This window comes from Pempheris klunzingeri, chromosome 6 (assembly GCF_042242105.1).
Source record: "Pempheris klunzingeri isolate RE-2024b chromosome 6, fPemKlu1.hap1, whole genome shotgun sequence".
In the NCBI taxonomy this organism is placed as follows: domain Eukaryota; kingdom Metazoa; phylum Chordata; class Actinopteri; order Acropomatiformes; family Pempheridae; genus Pempheris; species Pempheris klunzingeri.
In genome coordinates, this window is record NC_092017.1 from 28,070,572 (window position 1) to 28,097,180 (window position 26,609).

The 26,609-nt window shown below is 43.4% G+C and overlaps 2 protein-coding genes across 2 annotated transcripts in view; one reads left to right on the top strand and one right to left on the bottom strand.

Moving 5' to 3' along the window:
- Positions 1 to 22,159, top strand: part of kifap3a (kinesin-associated protein 3a) — a 39,604-nt gene extending 17,445 nt beyond the window's left edge. The window contains exons 11-21 of the mRNA XM_070831617.1: positions 2,166 to 2,266; positions 4,944 to 5,052; positions 5,142 to 5,254; positions 6,113 to 6,278; positions 7,247 to 7,372; positions 7,874 to 7,972; positions 8,253 to 8,338; positions 11,380 to 11,569; positions 12,461 to 12,551; positions 20,983 to 21,127; positions 21,964 to 22,159. Of these exons, the coding sequence (XP_070687718.1) occupies positions 2,166 to 2,266; positions 4,944 to 5,052; positions 5,142 to 5,254; positions 6,113 to 6,278; positions 7,247 to 7,372; positions 7,874 to 7,972; positions 8,253 to 8,338; positions 11,380 to 11,569; positions 12,461 to 12,551; positions 20,983 to 21,082 (1,181 nt within the window). The 3' untranslated portion in view covers positions 21,083 to 21,127; positions 21,964 to 22,159. The remainder of the gene's footprint in view (positions 1 to 2,165; positions 2,267 to 4,943; positions 5,053 to 5,141; positions 5,255 to 6,112; positions 6,279 to 7,246; positions 7,373 to 7,873; positions 7,973 to 8,252; positions 8,339 to 11,379; positions 11,570 to 12,460; positions 12,552 to 20,982; positions 21,128 to 21,963) is intronic.
- A 908-nt stretch (positions 22,160 to 23,067) lies between these two features.
- Positions 23,068 to 26,609, bottom strand: part of niban1a (niban apoptosis regulator 1a) — a 34,278-nt gene continuing 30,736 nt past the window's right edge. The window contains exons 13-15 of the mRNA XM_070832135.1: positions 26,276 to 26,387; positions 25,889 to 26,193; positions 23,068 to 25,738 (exon numbers count right to left, since the gene is read on the bottom strand). Coding sequence (XP_070688236.1) covers positions 24,821 to 25,738; positions 25,889 to 26,193; positions 26,276 to 26,387 — 1,335 coding nt within the window. The 3' untranslated portion in view covers positions 23,068 to 24,820. The remainder of the gene's footprint in view (positions 25,739 to 25,888; positions 26,194 to 26,275; positions 26,388 to 26,609) is intronic.

Sequence of the window (26,609 nt, forward strand, 5' to 3'; positions counted from 1 at the left end):
ACTCTGTTAATCCTCCTCCTCCAGACCGCCACCCCCCCCCTCAACCCTCAACCCTCAGCTCTGGTCAGAGGTCAAACTCATAAAGGTCCTGGGCTCCCTGACAGTCTAACACTCAATCTATCCTGCCTGTATCTCCATCTCAGGCCTGATAAGCTCTCTTAGCTGCAGAGACAGGGACCGCTTTTATTGGACAAATACATTAAAGGGTCAGTTCACCCAAATTACAAAACAGAAACAGTCACAGCTGTCCGTGCAGATTCACGAAACCTTCTTATGGAGCAAAAAACTTCTTATTAGTGCCGTTTTCTTCTTCTTAAGACAAAAGTTAAGGGTTTTTTTTATATTCATGAACATCAAATCCTCTTAAGAGTAAATGAGATTATTGAAAGCAAACATTAAGATGACCCTACACCTCTAATAAACCTCTAAATATATTTATTTAAACACATTTTAGATCACCAGTTAGGATTTTCTTTACATTTATCCAAACATGTATTTAATGTCAACTGAAAACAAGCCTGCAGATATAATGGTGAACATTTAAAACCAAAGATAACTACAGTCTAAATATGTTCCTTTATTTGAAATTACTTTTATAAGTATACTTTATTCCTTCAATGTAATGTTACAGGCTGTTAATAGCATCTGTTAACCATTACTGTTTTTAAAGTAACGTTTCTAATAATGCAGCAATAATGTTGACAGAGAAATTTAAAAAATAATAATGTTCTTAAGAAAGAAGATAAAGAAGTTCTTATGACTGATTTGTGAATTTAACTTGAGAACAAGTTCCAGGTTTTGATGCATTTGTCTCTTATATCGTTGTCCTCAACGCAGGAGAATAGGATTTAATTAATGATATAATAATAATAACCACCAGAATCTGGATTCTCCTTCAGCTCTGCAGCAGCTTTTAGCCTCTTTTGGCTCCTAGTTTTGGTTTTGCAGCACATTTCTTATCGTTTTTATCCAACCAGCTCTGATAAACCCACAGTTCACCGTCCAGAGCGGTAACTGTGTTGCTCAGTATTATCTAAAGGTGCACTTACTTATTACACTTATCACAACTTTTCTGGAGCTTTCAGCTTGTATATTATATACAAATATATTAATGCAGCTTTAAAAAAAAAAAAACATCCAACGTGAATGTGTCTTTCCACAAACGTTGTCCCGGATAATCCGCAGACTTCGCTGTCCACAGTTTTCATTGGAACTGATTTCAGTGTGTATGTGAAGGGCTCACAGTGAGGTCTGTGTTTAGAGGGAGAAGGTACGTGTTTCCACATGATTTCATAGTTTGGTTTTTAAGGAAAGGCTCAGTAATTCCCTGAAGCAGCTGCTGCAGCAAACAGGAGGAAGTGCATATTGTTGGGGACTATTTTCAGCGGGGATGTGGTGCTCTGGTGTCTGATGTGATGATTCACAAACATCACGTTCTCCAAACAAGAGCAGCCGCAGAATAAAGGAGCGTGTTCTGAAAGATAAGTCTGGTGTTGTACTGTCCGACTTCCTGTCTGTGACTCAAAGCCCTTCGGTTCCTGCTGAAGACGGAAAATATTTGTTGGGGACTATTTTCACTGGCGGATGAATCCACATTTGGTGCTCTAGTGAGTGTTTGGCAGCAGGACGTGTTTGATTGGGACTGAGCCGACAAACACTGGACCAACACACACTGACGTACCGCAGTTTATCAGTGAGTGAATAGTTTAGTTAAAACACACAATACAAATATTGAATATCACCAGACTTCTCCCTGCTTAAACTGAATTCTATTCATTTCCATAATTTTGTGGTGAATCCAGAAATCTGGACAAATGAGACAATAAATCTTTTGTGATTTTGGGATAACGGTCTCTTTAAGCAGCATGAAGCTCCTGTAGCCTGCTGCAAGTCCACATTTACACCTTTTAAATATTGTTTTTTCCTCTGGTTTCTGCCTCTGAGACACGACAAACTGAGAAACTGCAGCCGACCGGTGCTGATTCTGCACTGGATGCCGTTCGGCCTCAAACAGGAATCGCTGTTAAAAAGGCCATTCAGCCCATTAATATTTTCAAAAAACACACGGCTCTCCCTGATGTGGTCATTGCCATCCTGCGGAGCGTTGCGGCACAACCGGTCATTCATCCATTGACTTTCCTCCTCCTCCTCTGTTTATGTTGCAGCTGACGAGGGCCAGAGACAGCTCAGCATGTGCATTCTGTACCACATCAGCATGGACGACAGATTCAAGTCCATGTTTGCCGGCACAGACTGCATACCGCAGGTAAGGCTGGCTAATGTACGCCGCCAGCAGACCACGACAGACACATTAACATCGGCAGCTAACAGCGCCCGCGAATTAATGCATGAGAAACGGAGGGAGAGGGCGGGACGCACGCCACATCTGGAGCCAAAACCCACCAGAGGACAACTTGGCTTTTCTGCCTCTTTCTCCTTCCACTGAAAAGATTCTTTTACTGCGTGTTGTGATGGTGAAAGTCTAGTTTTAACTCCCCCCCCCAGGCTGATTTTCCTCCATCTATCTCGTTCCTAACATGTCTTCTGTGGAGGTTCGTCCCTCCTGATTGAGCTGACCCGGTCAGTGGCTCCTCTCATCAGCGATTAGCTAAGTGTGCGTCGTGTTTGTTTGCTGAGATTGGGTGTAAACGCCGGCCAGATGTGGCCGCGAGAGTCAGAAGGTCACGTCAGCAGCCGATCTAACCCCCAGGCCCCCACCCACCCACCACCCTCACCCCGTGGTAGAAAGGGTGCTGGCGAGTGGCATGACCAGGAAGTGACCTCTGACCCCGCCCCGAGGGCCCACTCGCTCTCCCTCCTCCACCTCCGTCTCTCTGATGTCGTCCATCCATCCCTCCACAATTACATCTTTTTGTTAACGTGAATGTTGGAGCTACTTTCGTCACCAAGCTGATGTCCTCGGTCGTATTTGTAGGAATTCAATGAGCATTTCACATTTATTCACCTGTTAAACATGTTTTTTAGGGCTGATTCTGAAGTCCTTTTTTAGGAAAAATAAATAAATAAGTTTAAATAAAAGCAGAATTACACACTGTACCTAGTTCACACTATAACACAGAGAGCCAACATTGATTTTAATTACAAATGTTTTTTTTCTTTTAAACTAACTTTGGGAATTTGATTGATGGCTGGTCAACACAGGTTAACACTGTTTCTAAAATGTCAGTAGTTAATTTTCCTCAGAGGCGTATGTCCCATATAACATCTACACGTCCCTCCATCTGTAACATTTGTAAAAAATACATCCTCAACAAACTGCTTCACCCAGTTTCCCACCTTTTATCCTCTCTCACCTATTTTGCACTTTTAGACCCCTCTCTTTTATCACTTTCCCAGGCTGGTGGCTGACCTGCCCCTTTCCCTTCTCCGGCTTTTAATGGGGTCACCGCTTGTATGCTGGATGTGGGCTTTCCAGCGCGGGGATGTCAGGAGTGAGAGAGGTGGAGGTGGAGGTGGAGGTGGGGGTGCGTTGGACGGACTGCAGCGTGGCGCTGCGGCCCTGACTGGGCCTCCGGTGGCTGTCTGTGGTAAATAAGCAGAGGCAGGTGCCAGAGAGTCTAGACGGGGCTGATTTGGGGTCCGGGGCCCCTGGTATGTGATACCTAACCCAGGCCCGGCCCGGCCTTTCTCTCCCTCTTTCTCTCTCTGATTCCTGACTCCTCACAGTGAAGCAGTGCACCCCCGCCACCACCACCACCCCCCTCAGCTCAAAGCTTTTCCTGTTTAATGTTAAATCAGTGCAGGAGAGACGGACAGACAGACGAACGAAGGGAGGGAGGAGGGAGGAGGGTGAGGTGTGGGGTGTTAAGGAGGTTAAATGGTCGCCTTCCTTTTATCTCTAACACACTATTTCTCTTCCTAACCACAGAATGCATTAAAAAAGTGGACGTAACCTCCGGGTGTGAAAAGTAAAACATGCTGAAGAGCCTTAAAGCTGCGTTCTCTCTAATGTCCAGCAGGGGGCGACTCCACTGGCTCCAAACAGGAGTCTGATTGGATGGAAGTCAATGAGGAAATGAGCCGACTTCCTGCTTGAATTGTTTTCCTGATGAGTTTATGATCTCAGTTGGTAGTTTCAAGTCTTTTTCAGTAAATTATCGTCCCATTTAGAGGAAAATAGACCAGAAAGAGGGGGGGCTTTAGGCCATGACACTGGGCTGACTGTGTTTTTATCTGAGATCTTTAACCCTTTCACAGCATGTTTTTACTTGCTTCACTTTACTTTTTACTTTGAAAATGTCTTGTTCAGCATTAGGTGGTACTAAAAGGTCTTCTTAGGTCACTGCTGTTCAGTTTTTCCAGAAAGTACTTACCTAAAACAGCCCTCACATCATGTTCTTCAAAGCTACCAGACTCCATTGACAAAAACTGTAATTTTAACCTCACAGAATGCGTAGTTGATGTTCTACTGCTGTCAGTTTGTTTGTGTTCTTGTATGTTACACAAATATTGTGTTGGATCTGAACTAACCAATAGCACAATAATAAATAACCCAAACTAACTAGTAGAGGCAGCAGCAGAGCAGCAACTCCAGTGTTCTGCAAGGTAAAATCCCTGTTTTAGTGAATGTAGTCTGGTGTGTGTGCTGTTTGTGGTTAAACCAAAAGGATCTTCCAGGTCTCTCTCTGTAGGGATCCTTTCCATGATGCTGTCACACACTTAGAATAACACTCTGAGCCTGTCAGTGGATCAAACAAGCTCTTTTAGTGGACCTACTGTGATCAGGTGCAGTTGTCCCAAAGGATCACGTTGCAGCCATTGCAGCCCGTTTGGTGTCTGCTGGCTGAGGTGATCTACTGGATCAGTTCCAACACTGTTACTGCCTACCAGTCACTCAGACACCAGGATGTGGACACAGAGAGGAACTAGGTTTAAAAGTACCAAACATTCCTTTAACTGACTTTGGAACTTGTGATCGACAGCTGATGAGGATGGTGTTCGACTGTGGCGAGGAGAAGATGGACGTGGAGCTCAACTCGCTCTGCATCAACCTGGCGGCGAACAAGAGTAACGCCCAGGTCATCTGTGAAGGTCTGCGCTCCATTTAAAGGGACATTTTATCCAAATTTATGCTGTTAAAGTCTAAAATGAGCTTCCTTCCTTTCTCCCTGCTGCTCCAGGAAACGGCCTGAAGATGCTGATGAAGCGTGCCGTGAAGATGAAGGACGTTCTGGTGATGAAGATGATCAGAAACTTATCTCAGCACAACGGACCGACGAAGAGCCTCTTCCTGGTCAGTAAGCTTGATGTATTGAGCTCAGGTTTTATTAATCTGTTTGTTTTTCTATTCTCATCAGACACTGTTGTGGTGCAGAAGCAGGATCAGTTGATTGATGAGTGTTTTGATGTAAAGAGTTAATCATTTTAATGGATTACTGTCAGGCTCCGACACACAAGCTGCTGGAATCAGCAAAAAAATGACTGTACATACATTTCCTTATAACTTTGTATGCTAATGTATTTATTTTTATTTATTTACATTTAATTTTTTAAGGATTTTATTGTCTTTTACTTCTTTTATTGTTTATTGATCTTCTATCGTCCGTCGCTCTTCTTCCTGCTACGTTTTCACTTTATCTTAACTCGACCTTAACAACGCGTTAAGTATTATTATTATCATCATTATTATTAGTGTCATTTCTAGTGTTATTGTAAATTTATTTTTCTTTTTTTAATGTATTTACTATTTTCCTGAGAGCGAAATCCCAAAATGCATTCGTTTGATTAGAAAAGAAAAACAAATTTGTGACAAAATCAATAGAAATTCGCTTTTCTGTTTTACTTTTTCAGTGTTTTTTCAGTGTTTGTTTGTACTGAGGCTCAGAATATTCAGTCAGCTCAGGCCTCAGACCTGGAGTGATGACTGCTCTCCTCTATCCATTCATACGTGGAGGTTTACTGTGTTGTGAACACCTGTAGATCATGTGGTGACACACCACGAGCCTCTGAATGAAGGTAAAGAGTGTGAAAACCGACCGAAATAGCTGTGGGTTCTAGTTGAATTATGTTTTCCAGTATCAGGTTTGTCCGTTTCAGGCCTGGTTTAAAAAAAAAAACTCATCGATCTAAATGTTTCTCTGTGTGCCCGTAGGACCACGTCGGTGACCTGGCGGCGCAGATCAGCGAGGAGGAGGCTGAGGAGTTCGTCATCGAGTGTCTGGGCACGCTGGCCAATCTGACCATCCCCGACCTGGACTGGGCACTGGTCCTCAAGGAGTACAACCTGGTGCCCTACCTGAAGGACAGACTCAAACCAGGTGTGTGTGACGGTCATCTGATGCAGCCCTCTCATCTGTATCCCTTTGAAACCAGCGGCCAGGCCTCTCCCGTGCCTTAACCTCTCTCTGCTCCCCCTAAATCACGCTATCAGTGCGGTGTCACTGGTCATGGATGATGTGAGGACAGAGCCCCCTCATTAGGGAATGGCCCTTATCTTTACCTTTCATAACCACTGACCTCCCAACCCTCCGTTTCCCTTTTTTGTCTTCATCAAAGCAAAACTGAAAGTCTAGCGCAACATTTCTGGTTATTTAATTGACTTTGTCTGATAGTAAATAGAGAAGAATGACCCAAAAGTTGGAGAAACTAAATGATAACTTGGGTGTTTTCAAACCTAGGCCCTATATTTTTTATATTTTGGGTTTAAAATGATAAAGTACGTTGACCAAAAGTGCGTGTTCTGTGTGATTTTGTTGTTAAAGTGATCCAACAATATATTTATTGTATAACACAAACAAGCTAACAGATTGAGGCAGCAGCAGATCAGTAGCTCCTGTGGTCTGTGAGCTAAAATCCCTGTTTTAGTGAATGGAGTCTGGTGTGTGTTCATGCTGTAAAGATTTCACAGCAGCAGCAGCTTAACTGTTGTTTTGCTCAGTAAAAAGGGACAACTTAAGTAGTTTTAAACCTGCAGCCTATTTTTTTATGTATTTATAGGCTTGAAATAACTGGTAGGTAACCCAAAACAATATTTGTGTAACACATAATAACACAAACTAACTAATGAAAGCAGCGATAAACCAGCAGCTCCTGTGTCCTGTTCTCTAAAATCCTTGTTTTAGTGAATGTAGTCTGGTGTGTGTGCAGAGAGCGATATAACGGCTGTTTGTGGTTAAACCAAAAGGATCTTCCAGCACTCCTGTCCTCAGAGGCCCAACATTTTACAGCATCAATGAGGTTTCTTTGCCCGATAGCCACTCAGCGTTGTACTTTTCCCTGATGTCAGGCTCTGCAGAGGACGACCTCATTCTGGAGGTGGTGATCATGATTGGCACCGTGTCCATGGATGACTCTTGCGCAGCCTTGTTGGCCAAGTCCGGCATCATTCCTGCTCTCATCGACCTGCTCAACGGTAAGAAAACGGCTTAAATATTAATAGTGAAATACAGGACAGTGATGGAGAATTGATTGTGAATGACTTAATTACTTGTGTGTGCAGAGAGCGATATAACGACTGTTTGTGGTTAAACCAAAAGGATCTTCCAGGTCTCTCTCTGTAGGGATCCTTTCCATGATGCTGTCACACACTTAGAATAACACTCTGAGCCTGTCAGTGGATCAAACAAGCTCTTTTAGTGGACCTACTGTGATCAGGTGCAGTTGTCCCAAAGGATCACGTTGCAGCCATTGCAGCCCGTTTGGTGGCTGCTGGCTGAGGTGATCTACTGGACCAGTTCCAACACTTTTACTACCTACCAGTCACTCACACACCAGGATGTGGACAGAGAGGATTTAAAAACGCCAGTCACCCTCTAAGTTGCTGTCAGTGGCAGAGCTCGTCAAAACTTTGTTGTTCACCAGAACGGATGAATCATTTTTAATTCTTCTTCCTCTCCGACTGTTTCCTTCGCAGCCCAACAAGAGGATGATGAGTTTGTGTGTCAGATTGTCTACGTTTTCTACCAGATGGTCTTTCACAAAGCTACCAGGGACGTCATCATCAAAGACACACGTATCCTTGTGCTTATTTGTAGACATTTCCGATCTCAGGAGATGTGAGACATCAGCAGGAATGTTACGAGCAGTTTCTGTGCTCGTAGCCTCATTCTGTGTGTATCTCTAATCGTGGTTTATTCCCATCTACATCTCCACACGCTTTTTTTTTTTAACCTTCTGCAGTCGTTCCTTCCCTCAGCACCACCACATCCCCGTCTGTCCCCTTTTCCACTCATTTAAAGACAGGCAAGTGACAGAGGACCAAATGTTTTCTTTTCCTTGAGTCATGATCTCAGAGGCCCCGGCTTACCTCATCGACCTGATGCACGATAACAACGCAGAGATCCGCAAAGTCTGCGACAACACGCTCGATATCGTCGCAGTGAGTATCCGAGATATTTCAACTCTTCAGCTGTAGGAACTCAGGTGTCGCTCACTTTTCCAGCAGGTACTTGGGGGGAAAAGTTTGTTTTAATTAAACTCCAAGGTCGCAAGACTTGAGGAAATAGATTAAAATAAGAGAGTAATTATCTAAACAGTGGCATGACAGTGTTTTTGGTTTTAAATGGCCGACACAATACCAGAGTTATTCAGTGTTTTAGAAGAGGAAGAAATAAATAATCTGGCTGGAATAACGAGAACTTTTTCACAGATTCCTCCCGTCTATAACAAAAGAAACTCAAACCGCAAAAAAGAGAAACAACAACAACGACGAATGCAGAAAAGCGAAATCCATATAAATTTGTTTTTAATGTCGATTTAAAGGAAATATAGAAGTTATCAGATGAGTTTTGGGGTCTTGAATGCTTTACATCATACACACATACTCTGCTGTAGTTTTACTGGAGCTTCAGGGCAGTTTTACACTTTGTCCGGTTGGCAGTCCGGCCCTGGACACGAAGCTACTTGTTCCTGGAATGATGTGAAGAGAAAGTGATGCTGCTGCAACGTGAGACAAGTAAAACAAAAGTCAAGACGTTTAAACATTTTCATTCAGATGATTAAAACACAATCCCACAGGTGAGAGCGGCTCGCAGGGCCGGTTATGTCTCCGGTATTCTCCTGTTTGCTCAAGTCAAATTTGACATCAGCGATTAGCTAAACGATGAATTCCTGACTCACCTTGTGACTGACAGGTGTGGTCAGCTCCCAGTCAGTGCGTGATCGCTGCCAGACCTCAGATCAGCGTAATTAGCGGTAGATTATAACCAGGCAGCGTAGCGGGGAGGAGGAAGTGTTTCATTGAAATTATCAGTGAGACCTATTAAGCTGTGAACCACATGAAAGGCGGCCGGCGGGCTCTGGAGTGTGTCAGCGGCCGGACAGCAGAGGTGGGAGAGAAAGCAGAGCTGAGGACACACACACACACACACACACACACACACACACACACACACACACACACACACACACACACACACACACACACACAATCCTTATGACTTGGCTCCTTTTGGCAGCACACGCCATAACTGTGCAGTCCTGAAATGTTCGCCTTTGATCATCGTGGCCCTGCTCATGTACAAACACACACACTGAGACACACACACACACTGAGAGATACACACACACACACACACACACACACACACACACACACACACAGGGCTTCACAGGGAACTTTGTAGATGCTCCAAGTGGGACAGAGGCCTAATTCACAGTGATATTCTTAGCCCGGCCATATTTTCCTGAGGAATATGTTGAAAAGCTCCCAAAACTTCAGTGCGCTTCCTCCCCCTGCTGCGATGAGCTCATCCTGTCGTGAGCTCAGCTGCTAATAACTGATTAGTCATATTAAACTAATACGAGACCCTAATTGCCGACTCATGACGCCATTTCGGCCCGTGATGGTCGGCGTGCGGCGGAGGGCGGCGGCCGGTCAATAGGCCCGATTGAGTCCGGGGCCTCGGGTGGCTGTCGAGGCCCGCGGGGCTCTGCTTTGCATCTGAATGATTAATCTTTTCGGCCGGGGGAGTCGCAGTCTCAAAGGCCGCCTTTATCCCCCCCCGCCCTCCCCCTACTCACCCACCACCTCTCTCCCGACTCACCCCTTCAGGCCCTGCAGGGAAAAGAAAACAGAGCGCTGTGGTCGTCCTCCTCCGGACAGACAGGAGGACGGAGGTTTTTATTAGCTGTGGGGGAAGAGGACACGCATACATCTACCTGCACACACACTTCCTCTCTTCACACACACACACACACACACACACACACACACACACACACACACACACACACACACACACACACACACACTCTCAGCGTGAATCAGAGCAGTTTCTATTTCAAATTCAACAATTTATACATTAATATTCACAATTCTTCAATTTTTTTTTGTTTACAGCTGTATCTATACGTGTACAAGGATAGGCACAGTAATAGAATAAATTAAAAAGGAAACCCAACAAGACAGATATAACTTAACTCTATCATAGGAAAAAAAAAATATATATATATATATATATATATATATATATATATATATATATAAGAGGTGTATAGAAGTCCAGATAAATAATAATAAAAAAGGAGGCAAGAGTCAGGGAGAGAATTCGTGTGTGTGTGTGTGTGTGTGTGTGCGTATACGTGTGTGTGTGTGTGTGTGTATAAGTATTTGGTAGCGTAAAGGACTTTTCAAACACACAAGACGTTTCACAAAGTGCTTTACGGCATGAAACGATAACCGCGCTCACACATAAAGCAGTAAATGAGTTTGTAATGAATAAAACTCTCTGAGGAAACTGAGGAAACGCTGCTGTTAATGTCATAAATCTGCAGTGAGGAAACTCCAGAGGTAGGAAATAAAAGATCATTTAAGATGAAATGATGAAGGAGAGGAGATAAAACCAGAAATAAAAGATAGCATGTTTAAAAAGAAAAGACTAAAATACATCAATAATAACCAAAGTAAGTTCAGTTAAAAGCCGGGCTGTCCCACACAAACTTAAAAACTGATTTACTTATTCTGAATTGTACATATGTGTGTCGCATTAATTGTTTTTAATTCTTCTTCTTTAATTCTTCTTCTTCTCTGTATTTAATGTTACGTACCAACATACCAAGTCAGGCTCTTCGTGCTGTGAATCCTTCAGCTAAACTCGTCTTGCGTCTCGTTTCGACTGCAGTTTGGTTTTGTTTCACCTGGTTTGGTTAACTTGTCTGCACTCGGTGTTATAATTTGATAACTGATCAGATGCAACTTGGCAATAAAACCTCAGCTAAAAGCTTGTAGAAGTCAAACCATAGTCGTTTATAAGAGTAGTGATATTGGGTCATAAACTGAGCCCACTGCTGAACTAAAAGCTTAAATACAAATGAATCTGCAGCTTTTCCTCCTACCTGCTGTGCATTTTGACAATGATTTGTGGGCTAATCTGTCTGGTTTTTCTGCCTCCCTCCACCCGACCCTCTCCATGACTGCAGGAGTATGATGAGGAGTGGGGAAAGAAGATCCAGACCGAGAAGTTCCGCTGGTACAACGGTCAGTGGCTGGAGATGGTGGAGAACCGTCTGATGGACGAGGCCGGAGAGCCGTTCCTGTACGGGGAGGACGGAGAATCCTTCATCGGGGACGGAGACATCCTGGAAAGACCTGACCTGTTCTACAGCGCTGGTACGAAGGGCTTTAAAGGAGGACTCCAGGAGTTTTAAACTTAGGGCCTCTTAGCACCAACCAGTCATTTAGACACCAGGATATGTAATAAAAGTGTTGGAACTGGTCCAGTAGATCACCTCAGCCAGCAGCCACCAAACGGGCTGCAATGGCTGCAACGTGATCCTTTGGGACAACTGTACCTGATCACAGTAGGTCCACTAAAAGAGCTTGTTTGATCCACTGACAGGCTCAGAGTGTTATTCTAAGTGTGTGACAGCATCATGGAAAGGATCCCTACAGAGAGAGACCTGGAAGATCCTTTTGGTTTAACCACAAACAGCACACACACCAGACTACATTCACTAAAACAGGGATTTTACCCCACAGAACACTGGACTTTGTGTGACTTTTTGTTTGTGTTTTTGTGTGACGTTGGTGTTTTAAAGGGTCAGTTTGGCTCCAACACAGTATTTATTTAACACAATAACACAAGCTAACTAACTGATTCTGGCAGTGGGAGACAATAAACTCATTTGTTCTGTGAGGTAAAATTACTATCTTTGTCAATGGAGTCTGGTGGTTTTGAAGAAAGATAGATAGATATAGTGCAAACACACCAGACTACATCCACAAAAACAGTAACTTTGCTTAGCACCAGAAGGGAGTTGCTGGTCTGCCACTGCCTCCTCCTGTGCTCTGTTCTCTAAAATCCCTGTTTTAGTGAATGTAGTCTGGTGTGTGTGCAGAGAGCGATATAACGGCTGTTTGTGGTTAAACCAAAAGGATCTTCCAGTTGCCCCAAAGGATTACGTTGCAGCCCTGATATCAGCGCTGAGTTGTTAACGTAGAGTATCCAGTTTGTTTAACCTCTATGTGTATATTAACCTGTGTTTGTAATGTTTCATCCAGATGGGATCATCTCAGCGGACGGAGCCATCAGTCCCGAGTTCTACACGGACTTCCAGAACGGAGAACTGGGTCAGACCGGATACATGAGCAGGTATGGAGATCTGTTTTCACCTGAACCTGCACCAGAGCCACGTGATTTTTAGAATGAATTAAACTACCATCAAAGCCATCTGCTGAATCATGGAGGCGGCCAAACAAGTGATGCCCGTATTTAATTTTCAGAAAGTTAAGTTCAGATAGATGCGTGTCGTGTGTTTTAACACCTCTTCCTCTTCCTCCATCTGTATTTTTTCCAAAATATCTTTATTATCAGGTGTTTTGTAATTTCTTATAACATAATACATACATATAAACACATTGCACCGTCATGGATCATGATGTTTATCAAATATTTCTTAAAATAAGCTAAAAAATAAATAAATATGTAAAAAATATATATATAATTAAAAATTAAATAAGTAAATTATAATAATAATTATAATAATAAAATAGATAAATATGTAAATATATATATATATATATATATATATATATAATCAAAAATTAAATAAGTAAATTATAATAATAATTCTAATAAAAAAATAGATAAATATGTAAAAAAAAAGATCATTAAAAATTAAATAAGTAAATGATAATAATTATAATATAAAAAAGGAGTAAATAAAATACAAATTAATAATAAAAATGAATATACAGCAACTTTTAGCGATGAAAATGAGACCTTTTGAGAACATTATCAAGTTCTGTTTGTCTTTTTTAAGTTCATATTTGTATTTGACACAATCTGCTGCTTCGCTCTCACCTTCCACGTCTTCGTGTTCCCAGAAGCCGACGTTAGTGAGGGAAAAACAACAACAACGGCGGACAGCGAGGTGGATTTAGGAGGTTGTCAGGGCGGCCTGCTGAAGGGCCGCCGGAGGTCACATGATCAGCAGAGCCCCCTTATGACGTCATAAAGGGAGCAAAATCTAAACGGACACATTTACTGAAAGATGTTCAGGAGAAAAGGAGAATCTCAGAATCTGAGGGTCAGTGCATTGTGGGATTTGTAGTATGAGAGGTGGGAGTGCTGTTGAGTTTGAGACGTCTGGTTTAGCGAGATAAAGTTTGGGTTTTTCCACGGTGCGTTCATGAGTTGTTTTTGGCCGACGGCTTCACACGAGCTTCTGTGATATCAGTTTAATAAAGTTCTGCAGAGCGACAGGCGGCCGTTAGACGAGTCTGCTGAGCTGAAATATAACGTGAGAAGAGATCTGGTGGTTCTGTTTGTCTTCTTTATCAGTAAAAGTCGGATCACAGAGTCGACGCTGGGGCTCGCCTCCCCACCTGCAAGTGTTTCACCAAAACAGCTCCCCTCCTCCCCCAGCAGCGTTCGCACGATCACCGTATCTGCCTCAGCGTCACCCAAACAAACAAACCAGAGGGTTCTGCCCCTGCACCGGAGTGGTAACGGGTTCGGCCGGACCTCAGACCTCCAGAGCACATAAACCAGACAACAGATGAGTTTCATTCTGCCGTTGTTGTTCTGGCAGCGGTCAGCGCCGGGTAAAAAGGAACCCTGAATGTTTTGTTTGTTGCTCTTTGCTAATGAAACGTGGAGACATTTTTAAGTTAGCTTTGGAACGTGGGACTGGATGCAGATCCGAGCCAACGCTGCCCTCTCACACACACACACACACACACACACACACACACACACACAAAAACAAGTGGTTGTGAGTGTGTTTTGCCGGCTGTCAGCAGGGCAGGTTGTCTTTGTCCAGAAACGCCGGCCGTGTCAGAGAGGAAACACTAAACTGTGAGTGTTTACCCTCAGCTCCGTGTGTGTCGTCCACCTCTCCTCTCCTACTGTTATTCTGAATCACTATTCGCTGATCTGTGTTATTGAACCAGGCCCGGCCTGAGTCAACAGGCCTCGCCAGTCCCTGAAGGCATCGCTCCACCCTCAACAGCAATACTCCAGCTTTGAGAACAAACACTCTCCGGCTGTCTCTCTGTCTCCACGTCCTTGTTTCTCTCTCTCTCTCTCTCTCTCTCTGTCCAATACATCAACTGCTTCAGTCCCAATACGGCGCTGACATTCCACAGCGAAACATGAAGCTGAAGCCTGGGAATTAAAAAATCAATCCTGTTATCACCAAGATGGACTTGAGTTTCTTCTGAATCCTTTTTTTTTTTTTTTTTCTTTTGCCGCAATTTCAAGCAGCAGCTAATTCGATACGCCGCTGAGATGATGAATAGTCGAGGAAATAGAGAGTTTATTGGGAGCAATTTGTCTTATTTATTATCAAACTTCTCTTTCCGTGCGATAAAGCTCGTGTCGACGGATTTTTATTTTTTATTTTTTCTTTCTCCCTCCCTCTCGCTGGCGGGAATGTTTAGTTTGGCCGCCGTTGAGAGGCTGACTGTGACTGGCTGAGTCGACACCGACCCAGAGAAACCCCGATCTGTGTTCCCCTCACTCATTTCTTTATTGTCTGTTTTTGCCCTCCCTCTCTCTCTCTCTCTCTCTCTCTCTCAGCTTTGTAACCGATACCTTCTGAATATACGAGAGCGCCGGGGGAATTGGCGTCTGTGAGACTGTTTTAATTTGGCCGCTGTACTCTGAGTGATCCAGGTTAACATAATAATCAAAGCCAGCTCCACTGCTTATTTTAAACTATGTGTGAAACATGGTGTGAATGGAGCCCAGAATGAGCCTCCATACCAAATATATAAAATAGTAGAGCCTGACCAGTGACACTGACCGAAACAGTATCGTCGTATTGATCTGATATGTGAAGAGTCCAAAGAGAGCAATAAAATTAAAGGATAACTTTATAACCAGATTGCAAAACAGATTATTTTTCAACAAAATTGCTCATTAATTTGTGTTATTGTGTGGCTTTTCGGATCCAACACATCCAAGACATCGCTGTCTTCAAAGCCACCAGACTCCATTGAGAAAAACAGTAATTTTACCTTGCAGAACACAGGAGCTGCTGGTCTGCTGCTGCTTTGATTGGTCAGTTTGTTTGTGTTACTGTGTGGCACAAAGTCTTTTTCTGGGAGGTAAAATTACTACAGAGACAGACCTGGAAGATCATTTTTGTTTAACCACAAACACACCAGACTCCATTGACAAAAACGGCAATTTTATCTCACAGGACAAAGGGGTTGCTGGTCTAGTTTCTGTGATTTTGGTTTTAAGTTGTTTTAAGATATTTGTACAATTTCCATGATGCAGTCACACACTTAGAATAACAAGCTCTTTTAGTGGACCTACTGTGATCAGGTGCAGTTGTCCCAAAGGATCACGTTGCAGCCATTCATCGACAAGTCGCTTCGAGCCCAAAATATGTTATAAAAGATTTTAAAATAGGACCCAGGATTAAGTTTGAACGAATACATGAAGACAAATTAGTAATTTCTGACCAGAAAGTTCAGCTAATAGAAACAACACTGATGCTACAAAGAGGAGATTTTGTATTTTATTGCTCAGAGGTGTTTGAAACTTTAATTAAATTTTTATTCAATTTAGCAAAGTGATTCCCCAAAACCACTAAAATATTAATCCAGGTCACTGTAGGTGCACTTCAACTAACATTTACAGCCTAATACTGCATCCACCGTGTGTCTGCATGCCCGCTATGACGTCAGAGTCGGCAAGTCGTGTCCCAAAACGTTCACCGAGCTGCTGTTGTTGTCAACTTGAGGGGATCTTCACGTGACTTTTCCCAGTTGGAAGCTCGTTTTCCCGACGATTCCGACTCCACATGAATGCACGCTCAGTCCTCACAGCGAAGGATGTGGAGCAGGACCGAGGTGTTTAATAGTGCTCCAGTCGGGTTTAGACGGGGGTCCAATAGAAATAGGCGTGATGGACGGACGGCGTGTGAGTGGAGGACTGTGAACACGCCAACGGGGGGAATCAATGAGCGCTTTGAGGGGCTGTCAGGATGTGACTGGGCGCTGGGGGGGTGACGTGAGGTAGAAAATAAAGGAAGAGAAGAAAAAGCAGAACGCCGTCACAATCAGGTGAGACGTGGGGATCAGCGGGGGCGAGACCTGGTTCTTTACTGGGGCCGGCGTGTTGGTTAGCTGTAACCTGAGCAGTGACAGCGCCGGGAGATCAAAGCGGGGGCCGGCTGGGGGCCCTGGAAGAGACGGACCCAGGGTCACGCCAAAGAAGGAACAAGGCCTGATTCCCTTTCCTGTTCACCTCCGAGGAATGTTCTCTGCAGGATGGGACGCGTCCCGCCGCCCCGCTCAGCCTGCCGCCTCCTGCAGCCTCCTGCGGCCGCTCCTCTGGGGCCAAACTGGCAGTAGTGGGAACACTGGTGCCCTTGTCTCCGTCGGCGTGTCACGGCTCACACTGACTTACATGTTTCATAATGAGACGTATGACAGCAGCTGCGTCAGGCGTCATTTCTGCTTCCAAAATACTCAGAACCGAGTTTCTAATGACGCTTTTTCAGTTGACAGTTGACAGAGTCTTTGTAAATTTCACTTAAAATCACTTATTATCATTTTATTACATGATTCTGGTTCATTACGGTCCGTTATTTCAGTATAAGAGGCCGTTGGAAGCAATAAAATTTTAATTTTAAAGCAGCAGAATTATTTTGAAATCAATATTTAATGCTGCATAATAACCACCAGCTCTGTTACCTGATCGATCGGTGTTCGTTTTCAGTGAGACTTGATTCCCTTTTTGGTAAATTGTTGGTGCAGGTTTAGGACTTCAGTTTAGCTCTATTGCTTGTTGTCTGTTTTACATAAGAACATACGAGAAATAACACAAGATATTCATTTATTAGTCCCACGGCAGAGAGATTTACAGAGTTCCAGCAGCAAAAGTAGAGCATCAATAAAACAATAGATAATAATAAAAACTAGTAGGCAAACAAGAGGAAGAATACAAATAGGAACAATATAAACGGGGAAATATAAAAAAAAGTATGTGAACAACTGGCTGAAATACTGACTGATGAAGAGATGATCAGAAATATTGATGCTGCACATTTCACAAATCACAAAAACAATAAACAACAAAACTTAAAAAAGTGAAAATATTTGTCGAAATTGATGATAAATCGAGCTTCTAGAGTCACCTGGAGTCAGACTGACAGAGTTCAGGAAAAGTTATTATAATAATGATGATATATAATAATAATAATATGTTTTTCTGACACTGACTTTTTATTATGTTTGATTTCACCAGAGCTGATGGATGAAAACGGGTCATTGTATTGATCCATTCATGAGTTAATTGCTTTAACGTTGCAGCTGGAGCTCATTTATATATTGTGATTTATTTATTCTTTAATTCTTTATTTAACCTGGCAGAGACGTCACAGTTTAAATTACAGATAAAGATAAAAACCATCAGACAGAGAACACAAACAAATCAGTTTCACTTAAAAAAAAACAACTGTAGCTTCATCTCAACTTATAATAAGACATCGTACGTGATGTTTTATAGGATTAATCTGAATCTGCAGACTAACTAAAGCTTTTAAATAAATGTAGGAAGTACTTGTGTACTTGTCTTCTGTTTGCAAGTTAAAGTTGAATTAACTAAAATTCAAATTTCATTATCAGAAAACCATTAATAAATAAAGAATAATGTGCAAATATCACCAGTCATTTCCAATATTATAATATCATCAAAGACACAATGTGATAATATGAGCATTAACATTCAGATTCATTCATTTTAAGTTTAATTCCAATATACTGTTTATTATTATTATTATTATAATATAATACTAATGTGTGGCTGCAGTGAGGTCGGCTTCCTGTTTTTAATTCATGAAGCTCATTTGACTTGTTAAAGTCAAACTTCCTGGTTCAGTTGAATGTTTTGCATTGTCGGACTCACTTTTAGCCAATCAGACGACTCGTTTGTCGATTACTCCAGAGGTTCCCGCTCAGGCGTCAGGAAAGGACCAACGAGATGATTAACAGGACGGGGAGGCTGGAAAAAACACACTTAAGTTACAGAAAATGATGTTTTCAGCCTCGTTTTTAATCTCTAATTCTTTCTCTTTGATTATTGCAGTATTTAGCTCTTTATTCCTTTTTTTAAAACATTAAAATAAAACCTGTCGACTACAAATTCAGTTCAGTTCGACCCTTTTGTTGCCGTGAACGCAGAGAAAAACAAGTTCTCTCTTTCAGTGTTGTTTAAAAGACTAAAACTAGATGAATACATGGAAAAAGAAAGGGAGATAAATATCAACAACAGCTGTACAGTTCACACACACAAGAGGAAATCTATATACATTCGACCTTATTCTTTGACACTTTACATACAAAAACCCATATATTTGTTGTCAGTAATATAATAATAACACATTCAAAGTCGAGTTAAATGTTATTTTGCACCATCAGAGTTTGTGGCTGAAGATCAGGACTCGTGCAGGACGTCCAGACTCAGAGCTCCACTGTTCCTCCTTTAGCTCGGCTCTCAAATCCCCCCTGACAGCCGTAGCGTGCAGAGAGGAAAAAGACATATTTCTGCCCAGGGAGGGAGGGGGGTAAAGGCAAAACAGAGAGGAGGAGGAAGAGGAGGAGGAGGAGGAGGAGGAGTGGGGTTATGCTGTAAGCTGTATAACTGATCGCTGGAAGTGATTTGGCTAAAAACAACACGTCATTATAGGCGCTTGCAGGGGCAAAGCAAACAGCTCGTATTTTAGAGGGCCGGAGAGAGAGAGAGGGAGAGGGAGAGAGAGAGAGAGAGAGAGAGAGAGAGAGAAAGGGAGGGACACGTGTGAGATGTGGCGTCGTCCATCACACCCCACTTTGTCCATCTCCCGGCCCGGCACCGGCACCGTGACCCCAGCAGCTGGTCAGAAGATGTGAAATCAGGCCCCGTCCTCCGCATCCACATCTCCATAGCAACTGATTTATACGGTGCAGATACAGGCCTCCCTCCCTCGTCGGGCCCCTGTTGCCGGGCGGAGGACGGCCGGGTTGTCCAGATCTGGCCGTCAGCCCCCCGCCCTCGTCACGCCGCTGTGTTTTGACATCACTCCGGTTTTTATGGCTTGGCCGCTCTGCTGTTTACCCCTCCAGCCATGAGCAGCCTGTAACTCACACACTGTGGACGTCCGACACCTGCACCGATGAATATTACATTAACTTTTCATGGGGTTTTTATTCTTTATTCCTCCATCCAGCACCATGAGTGGGTGAGTGGTCCAGCCCTCAGGTGAGGGGGTTTCCAGAGACATGCCTGGTGTCAGAGCTCCACCTGCTGGTTTGGTGCTGGACTATTAAGGTTGGAGGAAAGTAGACTAGTCGACCTCGCTGGGAGATGAGAACATCTGACCGCTCGTAGTTTTTGTGTTTCCACTTTCTTTATTCTGCACACGTTCGTACGCAGAGATCCAAACACAGACGAGAGAAAACCAGACAAGAACAAAGAGAAAAGATCACATTTATCACGTTTATTTCATTGATTGAGACGACGTGTGTGAAATTACTAAATTGAAGCAGCACGACCACAATTTGGTCTTAGAACGGTTGATTAGTAGCTCTGCATAGTTAAATGACTTTAAATAAACACATAAATATAACAATATGTTAGATTAAGATGCAATAAAGTATAAATATTGTTGATTTTTAAATGCTTTTGGAAAATCTGCATATTTTCTGTTATTTACATTTATTTGCACTAGTTTATTTACTTTATATAGTTTGTTTTGCTAATGAACTAATCTGCTGAACGTTGGAAAATAAAAGGGAGAAAGAAGGAAAAGCTGTTTGGTCGAATCAAGCTGCACGTATTTGGAAGATAACTCGACAGTTTGCGTTATATTCAGCAGTATTTATTCTCTTGTGAACTTTCTAGGTCTATTTTTGTGTTTAAATCTCAGATAAAATGGTGCCAAGTTGTTTAAATTCATTAATAAAGAGCAGAAAAGTAACTCAGAAGGTAACTTTAATTCATATATTTGTGCTATTTTGCAAAGATATATGTATTTACAACATTTAAACGGCTATAGTTTGCATATTTACGTGTTTTAATATTTACATCAGCGTCTTTAAAACTTTAAAATGTTATTTACCTCAGTCTGAGTCACTCTGGTCTCTGATTGGTTAGCACAGTCACATGTGACTTAGAAACCAGGAAGTGTTGTTGTTGTGAAGCAGATGAAAGTGTGTAGATCAGTAACACCGTTATCGATCCCTCACGTTAAAATAAAAGATATTTTTCTGATGTTTTGTCTTGTTTAAATGTAGTAAAACAACAGATGTGGTTATAAAGGTGGTTTTTGTGGACTAGAAAGAGGTTTTACCAGATCATTTCTCTGCTCTGATGCCTTTAAAGACACGTCTGTAAACTTATTATTGTCCCATCACTGCAGATTAACTAGACGTGGCCAAAAGTAAGCGGACATCCGGTCATTCCACCCAATTAAAGCCTCCCAGAGTAATTAAAAGGGTTCATCTGCCTCCTCCACATCTCTTTCTTTGTATTGTGTCAGATTATATTCATTTCTTTTCCCCATCTCTCCCTCCTTCTGTCCCATCAGTGTGTCGGAGCAGTTCGTCCCAGCAGATCGGCCCGTCAGCGCCTACGGCTTCCGTCCAGATGAGCAGTTTTTCTACAACTACACCACCTCGTCTCGGTAAAGCTGGAGCCCCCCCCCCCAGCTGCCTCAAGATGTTGGAGCAATGGTATGAACACGTGTTTTTTGTTTTTTGTTTTTTGTTTTTTTTTTTTGCATCTGTCAGCGCTGTGATGTGTCTTATTTGAATATACTGACACTCATTCAGGGAAAAGTCTAAAAGTAATTTTTTCCTTTTTTAAAAATGCTAAATCTTTTAAAGATACCTCAGGTATGTTTAAACCTGGGTCCTATGATTCTAAATGACTAGTGGGTACAAAAAGTTTTGGAATTGGTTCAGCTGTTAAATTGCTTTCTTCAAACACACCAGACTCCATTCACAAAAATGGTCATTTTACCTCTCAGCTCATGGTAGCTGCTGGTCTACAGTTTCATCAACTGGTTAGTTTTTTTTAAGTTATTGAGTCATTTTTGTGTTTTAACACATCAATTTAGATCTGAATTAATGTGTTAAAACACCAAAGTCACAGAAACTAGAGCAGCAGCTCCTGTGTCCTGTGAGCTAAAATCCCTGTTTTAGTGAATGTAGTCTGGTGTGTGTGCTGTTTGTGGTTAAACCAAAAGGATCTTCCAGGTCTCTCTCTGTAGGGATCCTTTCCATGATGCTGTCACACACTTAGAATAACACTCTGAGCCTGTCAGTGGATCAAACAAGCTCTTTTAGTGGACCTACTGTGATCAGGTGCAGTTGTCCCAAAGGATCACGTTGCAGCCATTGCAGCCCGTTTGGTGGCTGCTGGCTGAGGTGATCTACTGGACCAGTTCCAACACTTTTACTACCTACCAGTCACTCACACACCAGGATGTGAGCAAATAGAGTCTTGAAGGCTTCTGTAAACCAGCCGGGTGTCACAAGTCATTGTTGTTGTTTTTTTCTTTTCTCAGATTGTTGAAGAGGTGGAAAAATCTTATCCCTTTAATCAGCTTGTCCACCTCTCAGATTCACCCTGGGGGGGGGCTCCTACCCACAGGTTGGTTGTGCATCAAGCAACATGTCGTCACATCAGATATTTTGGTACCTTTTTATGTCACGGGTCTTTTTTTTTATCAATATTTCCAAGGACTTTTGTTGAAAATAACTACGGAGTAACTCATAATTTGGTTCATATTCTGGGGAAAATACTGTAGAAGATGTTCAGCTGTTAGACTTTAAATTCAATTAACGCCAATTAAGTCGTCAGTCAGTTCACAGCAGATCAGCTGAAGCATTAAAAACTGAATATACTGCATGTGAATAATACAGTTTCCAGAAAGAGACATTTATTTTGGCAGAAATTGAGCTTTTCTTTGAAAGAAAACTTGTGTAACTGCGCCAGGATGGCTTTTAATTTCCCTTTTAATAAGAACCAAATGACACATTACAGTTTGTTAAGAAAATTACGAGCCGTAAAATAAAGAGTGACCATTATTTCCTTGTTTTGCCTTCACACACACACACACACACACACACACACACACACACACACACACACACACACACACACACTCACTGGCAGCACTGCAGGCGACTGTATAAAATCAGCATTAGGATGTGACTTATCTTTATTTCTGTGAATGTAATTTAAGAACAAATGTTAATGGCTTTTATCGTGTTATCTTGACAAATGTGTTTTTAAATTTGAACAAAATGTGAAAGAATCTGCTGCTTTTTCTTGTTTTGTTTTTTTTATGAAGTCTTGTCCTTGACGTGCCTGGAGCGCTATTCAACTGCTTTTTCTCTTTCTGTGGTGCGATTTATCAAATAAATGGAAGGAATATTATTGTAGTCAAACTGTATTTAGCATTTAATCCGTCTCAGATGTTGGATGACCTGCAGGTTCTCAGTACAGTGCGTCTGTGATTGGTTAAAAAAAAAATGTTGTGGACCATAAATAAATAATTAAAGCATCATGCTGGATTTGTTTTACTGGCAAATAAAACTATTTATTGTTTATGTTTTTTTCCCAGCATTGAAACCAGAGCGTGGAGCAGAAATAGTTTGAGGGCATGTTTGTTTTATAGACTTATTTTATTATTGATATTTCCACACAATGTTTCCATGAAGCAACGTTCATCTGGTGGACACTTCCTGGTCACATGTTCCTCCCTGTAAACTGTCTGTGTGAGATGCTCTAAAACAGGTTAAAAACAAAAGGCACTCGGCGGAGTCGATGCACAGGCTCAGACCCGTCTCCACGGCAACCGCATCCACAGGACAGAGGCTGGTTCCCGCCGTCATGTGACCTAAGGCACGTGGAGGTTCTGTAAAGGCACTTTGATGAGCTACTTCTTCAGTTTCCTTGTGAGTTCAACACAAATCCTTCAGTAGGTCAAAGAATAATCACATTGAGGAGAAAAAAGTGAATTAGTGGTGCTGATCCGTGCATGTGGTCTCAATATATTAAAATATCTGTAGTTCAACATTTTGGTGAGGAGGGGAGGGGGTTACTTTTTCTTTTTTTTAACTTTTTCTGGGAGCAACAGGAGTTCAGGTGGATCTCACGTCTGTGTGCTCAGTGCTGGCTGCGGTTAGCCTAGCTTAGCATAAAGACTGGAAGCAGGGGGAAAGTGCTAGCCTTGCTCTGTCCACGTCAACACCTCTGAACGTGTTCGGAATTTGTTTTCTTCTTCTTCGTTAGTGGTTTCAGGTGCGGTTTATATGCTGGACCGAGTGGAAAGTAACTACTGAGTACATTTACTCACGTTATTGTACTGAAGTATTTAGTAACTATAAGAAAATAGTTTGTTTTCAGAGAAGGATTTTACTTGTAAAACGTGATTAGTTTATAAAAACTGATGCTTTGTAACAGAGTGACAACATGCTGCATCATTAATATCCCAGTAAAATATAATGCTCATGATAAATAGAACACTTTGAGCTATCTATAGATAGATAAATAGTATTTTATCCTGTGGTATTTCTACTTTTACTTTAATTCTTAATACTTCTTCCATCACTAATATAAATTGTTTGCCAAGAAATAGTTCCAACACATAACTTCCTCTTTACATCTATTTGTAATCAGAGTAGAACAAGTGAATTAATGAGATTTTGAGGTGTTGGCAGGTTTATTTCTGACTGTCGGACTGTTTCTTTCCCCTGCTTCCAGCCACTGAGCAACAGGTGCCACGAAACACAGCGACGTGCCAACAAAGGCAGAGAGGAGGAGGACTGCTAGCTAGTCAACACTGTGGTTCTCATCTGAACACTTTGTCTGCCTCTGAGGTCTAAACCTGCGTTGTTTGTATTCACATTTTCTAGCTAAGGGTGGTTTTGTCCAGAGGAGAGGTGTAAAACAACAGGAATGTGCATCAACGTTCACAAGACAAACAAAGATCTGCTCCGTAGTGCTGCTGGTGAAGATCTTCTCTTTCTCTCAGGAAGAAAGAAAAAAGGATGGATTCCTAATCTACCACAGTGATAATCCTTCACTCTCCTCTAACGTGTAATAAAATAGCTCTAAATCTGAAGTTTTTCTGAAGTAATTTGGCGGTAAAATCATTTTGAAGGAGGTTTCCTGTGAGTGAAACAGACCAGTTGGCTTCATAAACCCGACACAGCTGATGTAATGATTTGTGGATATGATTTGTATAAATAATTTACCATCTTTTCATGCATATGTGTGTTTTAAAAAAGTTCATGGAAGCTTTAGTGAAAATGTTTCGCCTCCTGTTCCTGTTCCTGCTCTGAGGTCGGCTGCAGGCGCTTCTTGTCCAAAGCTCCTGTTAACGCCCCGCAGGAGAACATCCTCACGGTGCCGCTTCACTCCTCTTTGGGGTAACGCTGCACCATCTCCTCCACCTCGAACACCTCCACCACCAGGTCCCGGATCTCCTTGATGCTGTCCAGGGGCGGGGCTTCAGGGCTGGAGGGGGTCTCCTCTATGGCGGGCTCCTCCACGCTCACGCTCGCACCTGCCTCCACCTCGCCGCCTGCGCTCACAGCTCGTGTCTCGGCCTGTGGGGACGGCTCGTCGCTCGTGGTCTGCATCGGCTCGGCGGCGTCATCCGAGCTCTCGGGGGACCCGCTGAGGCCGTCGTCCAGGACGTCTGAGGTCGTAGAGACGTCGTCCTCGCTGCTCTGCGTTGCTCTGACTTCCTCTGACGACTCCACACCCGACGGAGCCGACTCGCTTCCCGTCGACGTGTCCGGAGGTCGTGGGTCTGAGACGGCGACCGGTTCTGCTTCCTCTGTCTCCAGGTGCAGGTTGACGTCTGCAGGTGTGACTGCCGGCGTTTCACCACCAGAGGGAGCCTCTAACTTGATTTCTGAACTTCCACAGAGTGTCTCTTCCTCGCTGGCGGCTACAGTTTGTGAAGCTTCTGCTGAAGAGTGTGTGGGACCATTTGTAGGATCAGGAGCTTCTACTTCTGCTGCTGCCTGGAAACGTTCCACCTCAGCGGGGATCTCTGACAAAGTGATTCCTGCCTCTTCTGGAGCGTCGGCGCTCTGCGTCTGAGGCTCAGCCACCGTCTGGGCTTCTTCTGCTCCGTCAGACTTCACCTCCTCCTGGACGTCAGTCTCTCTCTCTGTGTTCACTTCCTGCGTCTCGCTCTCATTGGTCGTATCCTCTAAAGCAGGGGTCTCCGGGGCAACAGGGGCGCCTGCTTCTGCCGCCACGGTTTGGGCGTCATCTTCTGCTTTGGGTGCCTCCTCCACCACCTTTACCTCCTCCACCACCTTTACCTCCTCCACCGCCTGTACCTCCTCCTGTACCTCCTCCACCGCCTGTACCTCTACCTCCTCCTGTACCTCCTCCACCGCCTGTACCTCCTCCTGTACCTCCTCCACCGCATGTACCTCTACCTCCGCCTCCTGACTGACGGCGACGACACTCTGAGCTGCCTCCACTTGTTCCACTCTCCCCAGAGGCGTCTCTATGACGCCGTGCAGCACGCCGTCCCCTCCCTCCTGCTGGCCCGTCTTCTGGGGGCTCGACGACAGACCGTTGAGCGCGAGAGGAGACGGGGGCTGCGGCTCGTGGCAGGTTTTGGACGGGGAGGAGAGCGCCATGGCGGGGCTGCTGGGGGTGGAGACGGACGGGGAGGAGAGGCTGGAGCGGCTGGACTGGCTGAGCAGGTCTCTGCTGTCTGTGAACAGGTTGTACTTCTTCAGGCTCGCCGCCTCCTTCACCACTGCAGGAGAACACGGGACGGGTTAGAGCAGCTACAGCGTCTCATTCATCGGCATCGTGTTTCGTTATAAACGCCGCCGTACCTTTGGTGACCTCCTTGTCCAGCGTCTGCAGGAGGATGCTCTCATAAACGTTCTCAACGTGGATGAAGTTGGAGTGGTCGGCGTCCACGAAGGTTTCCAGACCCTGAAGCTCCTGCAGACAGACGGACAAACATTTTAGACTTTTAACGCTTCTCTAAACTTAGAAAACTAAATGAAAATAAGAATAAACATGAGCACAACATAATGTCTCAACACATTTGCTCTCAGCTGATTATCTGTTATTATTATTTCCAGTTCTTAGTCCTTCCCACCATGTTTGTTTAACCACAAACAGATTTTAAGTCGCTCTCTTCAAACGCACCAGACTCCACTG